Source organism: Syngnathoides biaculeatus, chromosome 19 (assembly GCF_019802595.1).
Source record: "Syngnathoides biaculeatus isolate LvHL_M chromosome 19, ASM1980259v1, whole genome shotgun sequence".
NCBI lineage: Eukaryota > Metazoa > Chordata > Actinopteri > Syngnathiformes > Syngnathidae > Syngnathoides > Syngnathoides biaculeatus.
The window spans coordinates 9,538,770-9,552,820 of record NC_084658.1 but is presented as its reverse complement, the minus strand read 5'-3'; the positions used below and the strand labels follow the sequence as shown (position 1 = coordinate 9,552,820).

Sequence of the window (14,051 nt, the reverse complement as noted above, 5' to 3'; positions counted from 1 at the left end):
ACGTAAGTCATGTGACTCAAGAAAATGGCAACGCCCCTGAAAATTTGTAATTGTCGCTAAAAATCTTCTCCAAACACTGTTAAATGAGAGACGATTTAACATCATGTTATCAAAATAGAGTACATATTACATGACCTATTGGATACATTGTTCATGCAAGCACTGGATTTCCCCTTTGAGTGAGTTATTGATGAAATAAGTATTGTGGGAATCGAGTTTGGGTGTGACTTGTGAAAGTGAACTCACCTTTCTCTTGGGGATGGGGGGATTACTTTTTCACGCAGGGTCAGGATCAGAAAGGTTTAGATTTTTTTTTTTTTTGTGTGGCCTCAAAGTTCTGACGTCCCGGGTTCAACCTCGGACGCGCCTGTGTGGAGTTTGCATGTTCTCCCCGTGCCTGCGTGGGTTTTCTCTGGGCACTCCGGTTTCCTCCCACATCCCAAAAACCTGCAACATTAATTGGACATTCTAAATTGCTCCTAGGTGTGATTGTGAGTGTGGCTGTTTGTCTCAATGTGCCCTGCGATTGGGTGGCAACCAATTTAGGCTGTACCCTGCCTCCTGCCCGCTGACAGCTGGGATAGGCTCCAGCACTCTCTGCGACCCTCGTGAGGATAAGCAGCAAAGAACATGGATGGATGGATATTGCATATACTTATTCACAGCACCGTAATTTAAGAGAGGACACATAGGGAATACCGAGACCGCGGAGGCTAAGTGAAGCCAGCGCGTGCCGCAAACGCACTCACCATCTCCCCAATGACCTTGTTCACCGTTGCGCTGTCTTTATTCAGCATTTGGGCCTTGACGAAGGGCCGCTGCTCCTTCATGAAGATCATGAAGGCGTTCAAAGGCTTCTTGATGTAAGGCTCTTCGGTGTATCTGGTCCTCGTTCACGTCACGAGAAAACAAAGGACGGCATTAAACTCCCATCTCACCTGCAAACATTTCAGAGACAATACTGGTTTTGGGCGGTGCTGGGGATGCAGGAGGGGGAATTACAAAGACTGCCGCCATCTGATAATAAAACACCTGGCTATTGCTACACACACACACATAAGAAATAGAAATTAATTAAAAAAAATATGCAAGACAACGTGCGAATAGGAGCGCTTGTTCCTTACATAACAAGCGTTCAGCTCGCCGCCATCGAGGCACGGCTGGCCTGCAAAAAAAGAAAGTTATTAAGATGTTAATATTACTAGTAGCATGGCACTATAGGGGCGGCACGGTGGGCCAGCTGGAAAGCGATGGCCTCACAGTTTTGAGGTCCCTTGTTCAATCCCGGACTAGTTTACATGTTCTCCCCGTGCCTTCGTGGATTTTGTTCCAGGCGCTCCGGTTTCCTCCCACATCCCAAAAATATGCAACATTGATTGGACACTCTAAATTTGTGCGTGTGTGTGTGTGTTCATAGGTGTGATTGTGAGTGCGGCTGTTTGTCTCTATGTGCCCTGTGATTGGCTGGCAACCAGTTCAGGGCGTTCCCTGCCCCGTTGACAGCCGGGATAACCTCCGGAACTCCCGCTACCCTCATGAGAATAAGCGGCTTAAGAAAATAGATGTCATTTCTGTTTAATTTAATCTTCATTCACATATGGCTGGAGGGAATTCCTCATAGAACATTTGAAACACTTAAAAATGAGTGAAAAGTGCATCATAACTTTTTGGAAACATAGAGGAGTACGTGTCCCTCCCCCACCTCACAGTTATGCATTTTACGATATTTCCGTCCATGAATTATAATTAACTTCACACTATTATTACAATTTCAAGCCAGAAGTATCATATGTCCAAAACTGAATATAAAACAATGGCAAACGTGTGAGCGAAACCTCGCGCATTTTAATTGAATTTTCCACCCCCACCCGCTCGCCATTGTTGCTCGTCATGTCTGCGTGGACGAGGGATCGCAACCGATCACAAATAACCGGTTATAACCGGTTTTCAGTTTTGAAATCGAAACCGTATTCAGACTTTCGAAATCGGTTAAACATTGCGCTATTTATTCAACATCATTTCCACTTTTTTCAAGTTTCGCTGTTAGAGTAAAGTTGGACTCAAAAGAACATTCAGTTATATCAAAAAAACATCAAACATGGCATCGAGGAAACGCTCGGTACACTTTCATGCCCTTTCTGAAAGTCTGAAAGAAGAATGTTAACATTAAAACATTTTTACAAAAAAGAAAAAACACAAAAAATTAACTTACACGAGTGTGTTGTTGAAAGTTTGTATACAATATTGACAAACAAGTTTGTTGAAAGTGCCAACAAACTTGTTTGTCAATATTGTATACAAACTACCCCATTACCGCGGAGTAAATTGACGATCGATGGTGTAGCGCCGGACACTGGAACAAAATTTATTTTATTGGCAGACATCAAAACACTACTCGCATAATGGGGGAACTCTGTGAACTCGTCACTCCGGAAGAGCAACAACAAAATCAGTCCGTCCGGAACCCCGCACCCAACTCGAGGTCCCGCGGGTGAATCACGTAAACACCACAATGGTACCGGTTATAAAACCGGTTAATCGTTTTTTTTTTTTTTGCTACAGCTGTTCGGTTAAAACCGGTTATGGAAGTAAGCGGTTTTTTGCGATCCCTAGCGTGGACCGAACTGAAGTCCCACTTCAAAAGTTGGTTCTCCTCGCTGGTCGGAAAGAGGTCGGGTCCACTCCGCCGCCGTTATTTCGCCAGGATTGAAAAGCGCCAATCACGTGAGGACTGGAGACCGCTCTGTTACGTCATCGCTCGCTATGACGAGCAGAGAGGTGGTGACATCATGCTGGCTAAAGTGGAGGGCGGGGCTGGCACGTGCCAACTTGTCGACAATGAGAAAACGAACAATAATAAAAATGGCCCCAAATATTAACTTTTAAGTGATGACATTTAATAAAAAAATATATATATTGCCTGAGCTCATTGTGTAAAGCAACATTTATGAATGTTTTGGTCAACTATACACATTAATTTTCACCCTCCCAGTGACTGCATTGAGGTTGACCATAAATTCGGGAAGAGTGACAATGTTCATTTTTGTGATGGAAAAATTGAATTGTATCACCGCAGTCGTCTTGAACGGGGAACGAACAAAAGCCCTTAACCCTTATTTCAAATCTTGACATGAGCCCTTACGTATTTATTTTGTCCGATAAAATAAAGCAAACACTCACAAAAACTTAATTTTCAACATAGAAAAATAAATGTCTCAAATGAAGCTTGTTTCATTGCCTGAATTTTTAACTTCTTGTGTCTTAAATATTATGCTGGTAAACAAATAAATCAATCCTTTTGATTCAACATCACTTAAAACATTTGTGAAAGAAATTATTAAATTATAAACATCTTGTGAACAGTCCTAAATGTGTTGTAACATGTCGTGGACTAAATGTTACTTATTTATTTTCCACTGTCGTTTGTGCTTTATTTCATCTCCATCTTAAAAATGGCTCAAGGGTTCTAATATATGGTTTTACTCATTTGTAAAGAACAATAATCATTTTTAGTCCTTATTTTTCTTCTATTGCGATTATATTGGGAGTAAAAAGGGGTCATATCCAGAATTGAAAAAAATCCTTTTGATTCAACATCACTTAAAACATTTGTGAAAGAAATTATTAAATTATAAACATCTTGTGAACAGTCCTAAATGTGTTGTAACATGTCGTGGACTAAATGTTACTTATTTATTTTCCACTGTCGTTTGTGCTTTATTTCATCTCCATCTTAAAAATGGCTCAAGGGTTCTAATATATGGTTTTACTCATTTGTAAAGAACAATAATCATTTTTAGTCCTTATTTTTCTTCTATTGCGATTATATTGGGAGTAAAAAGGGTCATATCCAGAATTGAAAAAAAGGCTAAGGGCTAATGTCCTCAACTTTCAAATTTGATAGTCGATTTTCACCCCCCAAATGCCTTCATGATCTTTATGAAGGAACACCGGCCTGTTGTGAAGGCCCAATTTGTAAAAAAACGGACCGCGCCGGGTTCCATAAAATCCCAGCTCGGATGGTGGATGTGTTTGTGATGAACACGTCCTCGTAGCTTTCGTGAAGTTGCTAAACACGAGAGCGCTGATGCTTGTGTTTTGTCCAGAGTGGAAGTCGCTGGCCGTGGGCTGAGCTGCTCCCGTTGCTAAGAATCTGAGCGGCTCAGCTGGATCCACGCCCGTGAGACAACTTCGTGAATCCCACAATCATTAACTCATAAGACAGTGGAACAATATACAATATACGCAGCTTCTGTACACAGACGTGTCCCGGTAGTGACTTCTTATCGACGACTACCATATTAACCCCCAGTCATAGCTCCAAAGAAGGCAAGTTGCTAGTTTAAAGTCATTCTGCACTTTTGTTAATAAAAAAAGTTTACAAGGCTGGGGGCCGAGTCGCCACAGATACGGCAGTGCACTCCCAGCCTAGCGTACTCTACTACGAAAGCATACATTTTAAGCTAAAAAATAAATATATTTCTTAAATTATTTTATTATATAAAGTCTTTAAACTATACATGTATTTCTACTATGCAGTTTATTATCAGGAAAAGCTAAAAAAAAAATTGCTTTAAAAAGCCAAATTTTTTTTAGGCTTGGAACGCATTATTTATTTTTCTATTTATTGTAATGCGAAACATCGATTCAGTTTTGGAACAAATCACTTCTCGAACCATTTTCTGGACCGGATGGTGGTCGAGAACCAAGGCATCACTGTAAAAAGTCAACAATTTCACAAATGTTTTGGGGGGCAATGGTGCATTTAAACAAAAAAAAGTGGTGCAATTGAAATCATCTGACCAGTCAATGTTTTTTTTTTATATGACTGCAAAAATTCTGCCTTTACAAAAATGATCCATCTTGTTAAACTAGTATTTCATTTCAGTAGTTGAATTGACATAAAAAATGCTGTACTGAAGGATTTGTTTTGAAAAAAAAATGGGATTCCTAAAAAACATGAAAAGGCCAAATTTACAACTTATTAATTCTCAAAAAGAATAAAAAACACTTATTTGGGCCCTGTACTGTATTCCTCTTGGTCCTATTGGGGAAAACAAAACATGGGCAAATGTCGCCTCTGTGTGGACGTACCGGAGAAGACATTTTGCAGGGAATCTTTTGAGGAGTTTCATGGTGGTGGTTGACCAGAAGGAGGATGGAGAAAATTGACAGGCCCTTGCTCAGAACATCTATCCAAAAAAACCTCAACACGCGCATCAAGACGAAGATGCCAAAATTTTCATGCCATCACCAAACCAAATTTGTTTAAGTAGAAATAGTGTACAGTCGTGTCAGATGGAAGAAGTTTACCAATAAAAAAAAGAATACTGCCGATCCAATGCTGATCTGATTCTGATTAACGTCTTCCATAGAGTAAGAAACATAACACCGTACTCCTAAATACCTTTTAAACCCTTAAAAATACAGTAAGGCACTGACGTACTGGTACTATCAACCTTGTGCACCTACGTCACCGAAGTCACGTGACTGGCCATCCTGCCGGTCTAACAAAGCATTGCTCAATGCTAAGTCCGTTGAGACGAAATGAAAATGCCTTAAAGCACGACACCCAGAGTTTTGTCCCATACCGTTAAACATTTAGAAGGTGATAATAAATGAAGGTACGTGGAAAAATGGGAGACACTTGGCATAGAGGACCCATATTTAATGCCTAAATCGATGTTTTTGCCGATAAAAAATTAGACTCCGCTTGTCTTGGAAAACTGGATCTACACGTGGATCTGGTGAGTAAGTCGTCGAGATTTACACGGAAGAGTTTGCAAGCGTAGAAAAGTCTGGACGCATACAAATACTTTGTTGGAATAAATCCGACATAGTGACGGGTTGACGGCTTGTGAACGCGGAAGTGTATTCGGCTACACGTTAACCTTTCCCGTAATCCATAGATCTTTTCAGCTAGTATTCAAGATAAATACCAATATTTAAATAAATGACCCTTGGTTTTACACAAACTCGCATTCATGAACTATGATTGCAAAGAAAAGAGGACAGAGTTGTCTCCACACAACGTACACAGAAGCGACTACGGCCACATTAACCTCCGTAAACCTCTCTGCTGCGACACACTTTTTTTCTTTTTTTAAATATGGATTGTTCTCAAATGAGCCAACTTGGCATTATAAATACTTTTTGGTAATTTGAGATTGAGAAGAATAATTCCTCCCTGAAATGAAGCGATTGCTACACAGTCGTGTGTATTTGGTTATTCACCATCCATCCCGTTTGATTGCCGATCTTTTCTCATCTTTTCTTTTCGATAGAATGATCTCTTGGAATATCTGTCTCGTCTGTTGTGACAACCAACAGCACAACAAGTCTCGGGTATTGTAAATATTCTCCTCTGGTTCAACGTCTCCCGCAGTGCAGAGCAGCGAGATTTGACCGGCAATGTGGCGCCGTGCAAACAGTGACATCACGTGGACGAGCTCTATACGCTATACATATTTTATGAATTATAAGATGTGTTTTAAAAGATTTTTCCTTTTTATAGTCTTAAAGATTAGGACTGGATATGTTTATTTTACCACCCCCAAAAAAAAAAATCCACACATGCTCAATATTCTGCAATACTTCAAATTATGCGTTATGGATTTTTTTTTTTTATTATAGTGAATCTGCAATGGGTGGACCACGAAATTGTGAGGGAACGCCGTTTAAAAATAATTTTACTGTACCATATCAAAATCTTTTACTTTGTAAATTTCATTTTGACGCATTTTTTGCAAAGCAATCCCAGTCTACAGCTTGGTTGGTTGTCAGCCATACGACAAACGTCATATTTCTGTTTACGCAAAATGTCAGTTTTGCCTTTGCGCTAGTGAATAGTGAACCTAAAGAACGACGACGGACGCAATGTCTTGGGTCTCTTCCAATCAATTTTTGTATGAATCAAATAACTGGATATAAATGTAGCTTGCATTACCTCGCTTGTTGACAATGTTATTTTATTTTGTATGGTTTAATGATGGTACCTTGCGATTGGCGAGCAACCAGTTCAGGGTGTACCCTGCATCCTGCCCATTGACAGCTGAGAAAGGCTCCAGCACTCCCACGACCCTCATGAGGATAAGCGGCTGAGAAGATGGATGGATGGATGATGTTTAATGATGAAGAAAACCAAATTATTCAGCAATATCACACAAGACGGAGAGATGTAACCACCAACCTTTTTGAAACTGATCAATACTCCTTGAGTATTATTGATTAATGCCGAAGGTTCCTACTTCTGAGGCTCCTCCAGGTCGAACTTCACGTCAATTACAGGTTATCCACACTCCAGCTGCAAATCACAATTTATGTCATTTGGAAAACAGTCATTGATTATGATTCAGTTTCTGATTTGGTGCGTATCACAAAATGAGCAAAAAAATGCCCTTTCAAAATAAAAACCTTCCACCTACACCACCAAAGAAGAAGTCCATGAGGGGAGGCCAACGTGCCGCTTGGATATTCCTGCTCGTGCCGCAACTGAAGCCAAAATGGACCCGTCGCCGAGGTGGCTGGTGTCTGCAAAAGAATAAATGGGATATAGATGATCCCCAAAAATATTTCTCGAGGGAGAAGCAGCAGTAAAAACAAAAGATAGTTTCGAAATAATCAAATTGCATTTTCATTTGTTGGACTATTGCAAGAACTATTGATTTGATTCTGGTTCGGAAAGTCATTATTTGTAATCTGTCATCTGGTTTTCAGGCAGAAACCATCCGGTCGTATGCCGTTCTTTTGTTGGGTCTTTTCCATCGAAACGGTAATAAATAAATAGAAAACAATTGTAGATTGCTAAGATAACACTGTGAAAGCTATTCACGTTCATAGGAGCAGGTTCCAGTGACGCGCCATCCCCAAAAATAATAACTAAAAAAAAAAAATTGAGGGCCATCACTGAGAAGTTGACCTTCATAAAATCAGACCCACACAGGCATTAATTGCAAATGTACAAATACATTACACATTTACAGATTCAATGTAATCTAAGCCGCTTTTCTGTCTTCCACGACCGTCTTCCGAGTTTACACATAATTTATTTCTTTTTTTTACATTGACCAAGAAGGCCTATGACTGTGGTACGAATCTTGAAAGGCATTGAAAATGATGAAAGTTTGAAATGTGAGTTAACAACAAAAAAACACCTTTACATATTTACAGATTCAATGTAATCTCGGCCGGCCGCTTTTCTGTCTTCCATGACCATCTTCCTAGTTTACACATAATTTATCCATTTTTTTACATTGACCAAGAAGGCCTATGACTGTGGTACGAATCTTGAATGGCATCTAAAATTATGAAAGTTTGAAGTGTGAGTTAACAAAAAAAAAACACCTTTACACATTTACAGATTCAATGTAATCTCGGCCGCTTTTCTGTCTTCCACGACCGTCTTCCTAGTTACACATATTTTATACATTTTTTACATTGACCAAGAAGGCCTACAACTGTGCTACAAATCTTGAATGACATTGAAAATGATGAAAGGTTGAAATATGAGTTAACAACAAAAAAACCTCGAATTTTGACCCCGACTTCAGTCAGAAAATGGCCGGAAATGAGTGGATTTCCACCAGTTAAAGAATTGTGTCTTAAAAGCAATCACAGGAATATGAGCAGCGTCATTTTGTAACTGGCCAAACTTGGGATGTTTCAGACCACTTCTAACTTGACAAAAACACGGTGTGATAAACTGCAGCAGCAAGTTACACATCAGTTCAAAATAAATAATCTTGGTTTTTCCACACAAAGTTGAGTTTGACAAATTTGACCTCATATTAATGGTGGAAAACGTTTTTGGGTCAAAATTAATTATTCATTATCAAATGAAATTGAAAAACCTGGTATTTGCACGAGTGTGCAGACTTTTTATATATTTGGAAGCCTGTTTTTGCAATCTGCCTGGTGACATTACAGTGCATGTACTGTGCTTTTTCTTTCTTGGAGATCAGTTTGCTTTTTCTTAAATAAAGATTTTGAAAAGAGTTCTTATACGAGCCTAATAAGTGATGTTGTCTGATTGTTAGTCTGTATTTACACATGACTTGATTTTTATTTGATCATTCATGCTCAGATTTTAAAAATAAACCCATAGTTACTCACGACTTGACTGGCGGCTTCACAAACTCATGCTGAAGTAATTACTGTATTTGTAGAGTGACTGTACTTTTACTGGACTCGTTTTTTTCTTCTGAAGGAGCAGGATTTGTCAGTGGAGTACAATATTTGGCAACTCTAACATAGGGTTTCTCTGCATACAGTTGACGAGAGCGTTAACGGCTACGTCATACAAAATGGTGGCCAGCTAAATATTTCAGTTGAAGTTGACGCAAGTAGCGTTTCGCCATTTTGCTTCAACTTCACTCGCTGTTGGACGAGCCGAACCAGTTGTTATTGTTTGGCAAATGCAACCACCCGTAACGGGACATTAAGAGTCTCGTGGATAGATTTGCCCCCCCTGAACTTACATTGGCTGTGACTGTTGTTTTTAACCAGTTTTTACACATCCAAAGCACCTGCGTCCGCCTGTAAATTAGCTAGCTGCGCCATTGTGGTTCTTCGCGCCCAAACCGTTTGACGTCATCAGGGTCACCTTATATTAGGGCGGTCCCAAACTATGGACTATGTAACGGATGCCCACCCCGGCCCCCGACACACAACAAATCGTCCGTCTACCAGTTGACACGATGGCGCACCAAGAGTGGAACTCTGCCATCAACGCGGATTTGCGGCGGACGGTTGAAAAGCAAAAGCAGGTAGGGAGGCGATTCACACGTTAAAAAAAAAAAGAAGCGCAATTTATCTTTATTTATAGACTGCTCCAGGATCGATGATGATCCTATCTTAAATCGTGTTTAATATAGTCTACTATTTCAAGCACAAGAAAAACAAAACGTTTTAGAACACGGATTTAAACGTTAATATATGTATGTATAACCCTTTCGTGCCATTTTTGTTCAACTGTGGGATCGACGAAGGTGCGTGTTTAATATAGTTTACTATTTCGAGCACAAGGGGAAAAAAACGGTTTAGAACATGGATGTAAACGTTAATATATGTATGTATAAACCTTTCGTGCCATTTTTATTTAACTGTGGGATCGACGAAGGTGCGTGTTTAATATAGTTTACTATTTCGAGCACAAGGGGGAAAAAACGTTTTAGAACATGGATGTAAACGTTAATATATGTATGTATAAAACTTTCGTGCCATTTTTATTTAACTGTGGGATCGACGAAGGTGCGTGTTTAATATAGTTTACTATTTCGAGCACAAGGGGAAAAAAACGTTTTAGAACATGGATGTAAACGTTAATATATGTATGTATAAAACTTTCGTGCCATTTTTATTTAACTGTGGGATCGACGAAGGTGCGTGTTTAATATAGTTTACTATTTCGAGCACAAGGGGGAAAAAACGTTTTAGAACATGGATGTAAACGTTAATATATGTATGTATAAACCTTTCGTGCCATTTTTATTTAACTGTGGGATCGACGAAGGTGCGTGTTTAATATAGTTTACTATTTCGAGCACAAGGGGAAAAAACGTTTTAGAACATGGATGTAAACGTTAATATATGTATGTATGTATAAACCTTTCGTGCCATTTTTATTTAACTGTGGGATCGACGAAGGTGCGTGTTTAATATAGTTTACTATTTCGAGCACAAGGGGGAAAAAACGTTTTAGAACATGGATGTAAACGTTAATATATGTATGTATAAAACTTTCGTGCCATTTTTATTTAACTGTGGGATCGACGAAGGTGCGTGTTTAATATAGTTTACTATTTCGAGCACAAGGGGGAAAAAACGTTTTAGAACATGGATGTAAACGTTAATATATGTATGTGTAAACCTTTCTTGCCATTTTTATTTAACTGTTGGATCGACGAAGATGCTATCTTAAATTGTGTTTCATGGGGTTTACTATTTCAAGCACGACGAAAATAAAAACCTTTTTCGTAAAAGTCAAGGTATACTGTTATCCATTTGTTTGGTGTTCCAGCTAAGTGTTCTATATGATGAATCAGTTATGTTACGACTAAATAGTAATCCGTTTTTTTTTTTTTGTTTGTTTGTTTATTGCAGGATACAGCTGCTCCACGTTTGGCAAACGTCAACGACGGTCCTCCTCTTTTGATGTAACTAGCACACAGACATTTAAAAAAGATAATATATATGTAAAATGTGTAAGACTCCTTGAAAGTTTGCAACTTTGCCCACTTTCTGTTGCTCAACACTTGTCTTGATGTGTTTGTAGATTGGGACAGATTTGTTATAGATTGGTCCCAAGCGGAGTTCTCGTTTCTGCTCCTTCTCCTTCTCCAACAATACCTCCTCCACCAACACCTCCTCCTCTTCTTCTGCCACCAAAATCAAAGTAAGTCCAGTATTCTCTGTAAAATGTCTTTCCTGGCACATCCACACAGAAGCGACATGCTGATGCTTTGCTTTACCAATAGAAAAACAAAGACCATGTCAAGACCTGAGGAGGGCCCCTACATTAAGAAGCCTCCAAATGCCTTCATGATATTTGTGAAGGAACACCGGCCCATCGTCAACACCCAATTTTGTAACATTGACAGCGCCAGCGTCAATAAAATCCTGGGGCAGATGGTGAGTTTGCTTACGACAAACACGCCCTCGTAGCTTGCCTGGCGTCGTCGTGCACGCGCGCGCTGACGTTTGATTTTTGTCCACAGTGGAAGTCGCTGACGCCGGCCGAGCAGCACCCGTACTTCCAAGAGTCGGAGCGCCTCAGCCGGATCCACGCCAGCATGCACCCGGACTGGAACCCTAGAGACAACTACGTGAGTCCCGTAGCCATTCACAGTCAAACAATAAAAGTTTTTCTGTGCAATGATAAAATGTTCTGATTTTGTTGTTGTTTTAGGGCAGAAAGAAAAAGAGAAAGTGGGGCCGTGCAGCCACCAGTTCAAATAATATGACCAGTAAGTACATTTTTTTTTAAACTCATTGGATCATTTAAAAAAAAAAAGTAGTCTCAAAACTTGACGGGATGCTCTAAATGTGCGTTTTGTTTGCAGCACCTGCACCCGAACTGGGACCGACGCCTTTTAAGCCCAGGAACGAGGGACCCGGAGCAGCCCTTACCTCCATTTTGGGACTGGCGGACTCAGCTCGGTCGTCCCCCTGCTCGGACGTGGGCCTCGAGGCGGACCTGATGTCCGCCTTGTTCGCACAGCTGGAGGATTTTGAGCCGGTCAACGCAGCTGAGCCGCCGCAGTCGTCCTCTTTTTGCCACACAGTGGACGTGGAAGATCAAGAGAGACCTAAAAACTGGACTCCATGGAATATGCAAGGACCCCAAGCAGCCCCTACCTCCATTTTGGGACTGGCGGACTCGGCTTTGCCGTTCCCCTGCTCCGACGTGGGCCTCGAGGCGGACCTGATGTCCGCCTTGTTCGAACAGCTGGAGGATTTGGAGCCGGTCAGCGCAGCTGAGCCGTCGCAGTCGTCCTCTTTTTGCCACACAGCAGACGTGGAAGATCGAGAGAGACCGAAACACTGGACTCCATGGAATATTCAAGGACCCGGAGTAGCCCCTACCTCCATTTTGGGACTGGCGGACTCGGCTCAGTCGTCCCCCTGCTCGGACTCGGGCCTCGAGGCGGACCTGATGTCCGCCTTGTTCGAACAGCTGGAGGATTTGGAGCCGGTCAGCGCAGCTGAGCTGCCGCCGTCGTCCTCTTTTTTCCACACAGTAAATGTGGAAGATCTAGAGAGACCTAAACACTGGATGGACTCTATGGAATATTCAAGGATAGACTTTTAATGCATTCAAATGTTTTTACAACCCCGATGTATTTCAAACTTATTAATTGCTTGCCTTTTGATTGTTTTGTATATAAAAAAATCAATTAATGATATTCTGAGTTTTAAGTTTCACTTTTTATAAGATGAAAATACTCACTTATTAAAACAGTGCCTTGCAAAAATAGGACCTTGTTTGTTATTTTTTTCCCCTCCCAAACATAATATTTGTCATTCTGCAAAGTAAGAAGTGGCGTTATCAGAAGTTGCCAACAAACGATTACGATTCTTCCACGCACCAGAAGATCTGATGAAAGTGCGGGCATAGTTTGTTAACAAATCAATGTCATTCAATCTTTTGAAATGTTTTTTTTCCATAAAGTGCACTTTTTGGTGTAATCCCAGAGATCACCAGCAGAGGGGAAACTACTGTAAGTAACTGTTCATTCACTGCTGCTCGAAGTTCGGTCAAGAAATGTGAACATAATCAGAAGTGTTTTATGAGTTTTTTCATCAATTTTCTATCCAGTAGGATCAATGATTTTTCCTGATTAATTTTATTGGGAAGTTGTAAGGAATATGAGTCCCACGGTGACGTTGAGAATAGCTAAAATTGTGTGATGGTTGCATTATTTTTTTGAATGAATTCTCCATCCATCCATCCATTTTCATTCCTGCTTATCCTCACGAGGGTTGCGGGGAGTGCCGGAGCCTATCGCAGCTGTCAAAGAGCAGGAGGCGGGGAACACCCTGAACTGGTCACCAGCCAATTGCAGGCTCACATGGAGACAAACTGTCACGCTCAAAATCACACCGAGCGCCAATTTAGTGTGTCCAATTATTGTTGCATGTTTTTGAGATGTGGGTGGAAACCGGAGTTCCCGGAGAAAACCCACGCAGGTACGGGGAGAACATATAAGCTCCACACAGGCAGAGCCGGATTGAACACGGGACCTCAGAACCGTGAGGCCATTGCTTTACCAGCTGCTCCACCATTCTTATTATCTTATCAGTTTTGTACCAAGGAACTTTGTTGAAATAAGTTGAGGAGCTTCATTTCAAAAAACAGCACTGCTTTGCTGCTATCTTATGGCATCTATCTGCAATTATCATCTAATCAGGGAGACTCATTTATTCGCAGATTTGCGCGATTCGCGGTAGGGTTCGGTCCCTGCCATATACGTATGCGATAATAAATGTCCCTTTGGAATGCAGCCCTATGGGGGCACAAACCAGTGCAATCTGTAGGCTGGTCCCAAGCCCGG

At 40.8% G+C, this 14,051-nt stretch overlaps 2 protein-coding genes across 16 annotated transcripts in view; one reads left to right on the top strand and one right to left on the bottom strand.

The window, feature by feature from the left end:
* Positions 1-14,051, bottom strand: part of rmdn1 (regulator of microtubule dynamics 1) — a 29,059-nt gene that overhangs the window by 6,336 nt on the left and 8,672 nt on the right. For 2 of the 15 annotated variants that reach the window (XM_061806031.1, XM_061806033.1), the window contains exon 5: positions 750-888. In XM_061806031.1, coding sequence (XP_061662015.1) covers positions 750-888 — 139 coding nt within the window. Of the gene's footprint in view, positions 1-246; positions 448-749; positions 939-1,124; positions 1,166-6,995; positions 7,098-7,189; positions 7,304-7,413; positions 7,531-9,111; positions 9,443-9,476; positions 9,594-14,051 lie in introns of those variants that run through there. The other 13 variants (XM_061806043.1, XM_061806039.1, XM_061806034.1 and 10 more) reach the window with 13 other exon arrangements.
* On the top strand, positions 9,625-12,843 carry LOC133493074 (transcription factor Sox-18-like). The gene is made up of 7 exons (XM_061806025.1): positions 9,625-9,764; positions 11,101-11,153; positions 11,273-11,392; positions 11,475-11,628; positions 11,715-11,822; positions 11,906-11,963; positions 12,060-12,843. Exons 1-7 carry the CDS (start codon positions 9,642-9,644, stop codon positions 12,806-12,808), a joined length of 1,365 nt encoding a protein of 454 aa, XP_061662009.1. The 5' UTR covers positions 9,625-9,641; the 3' UTR covers positions 12,809-12,843.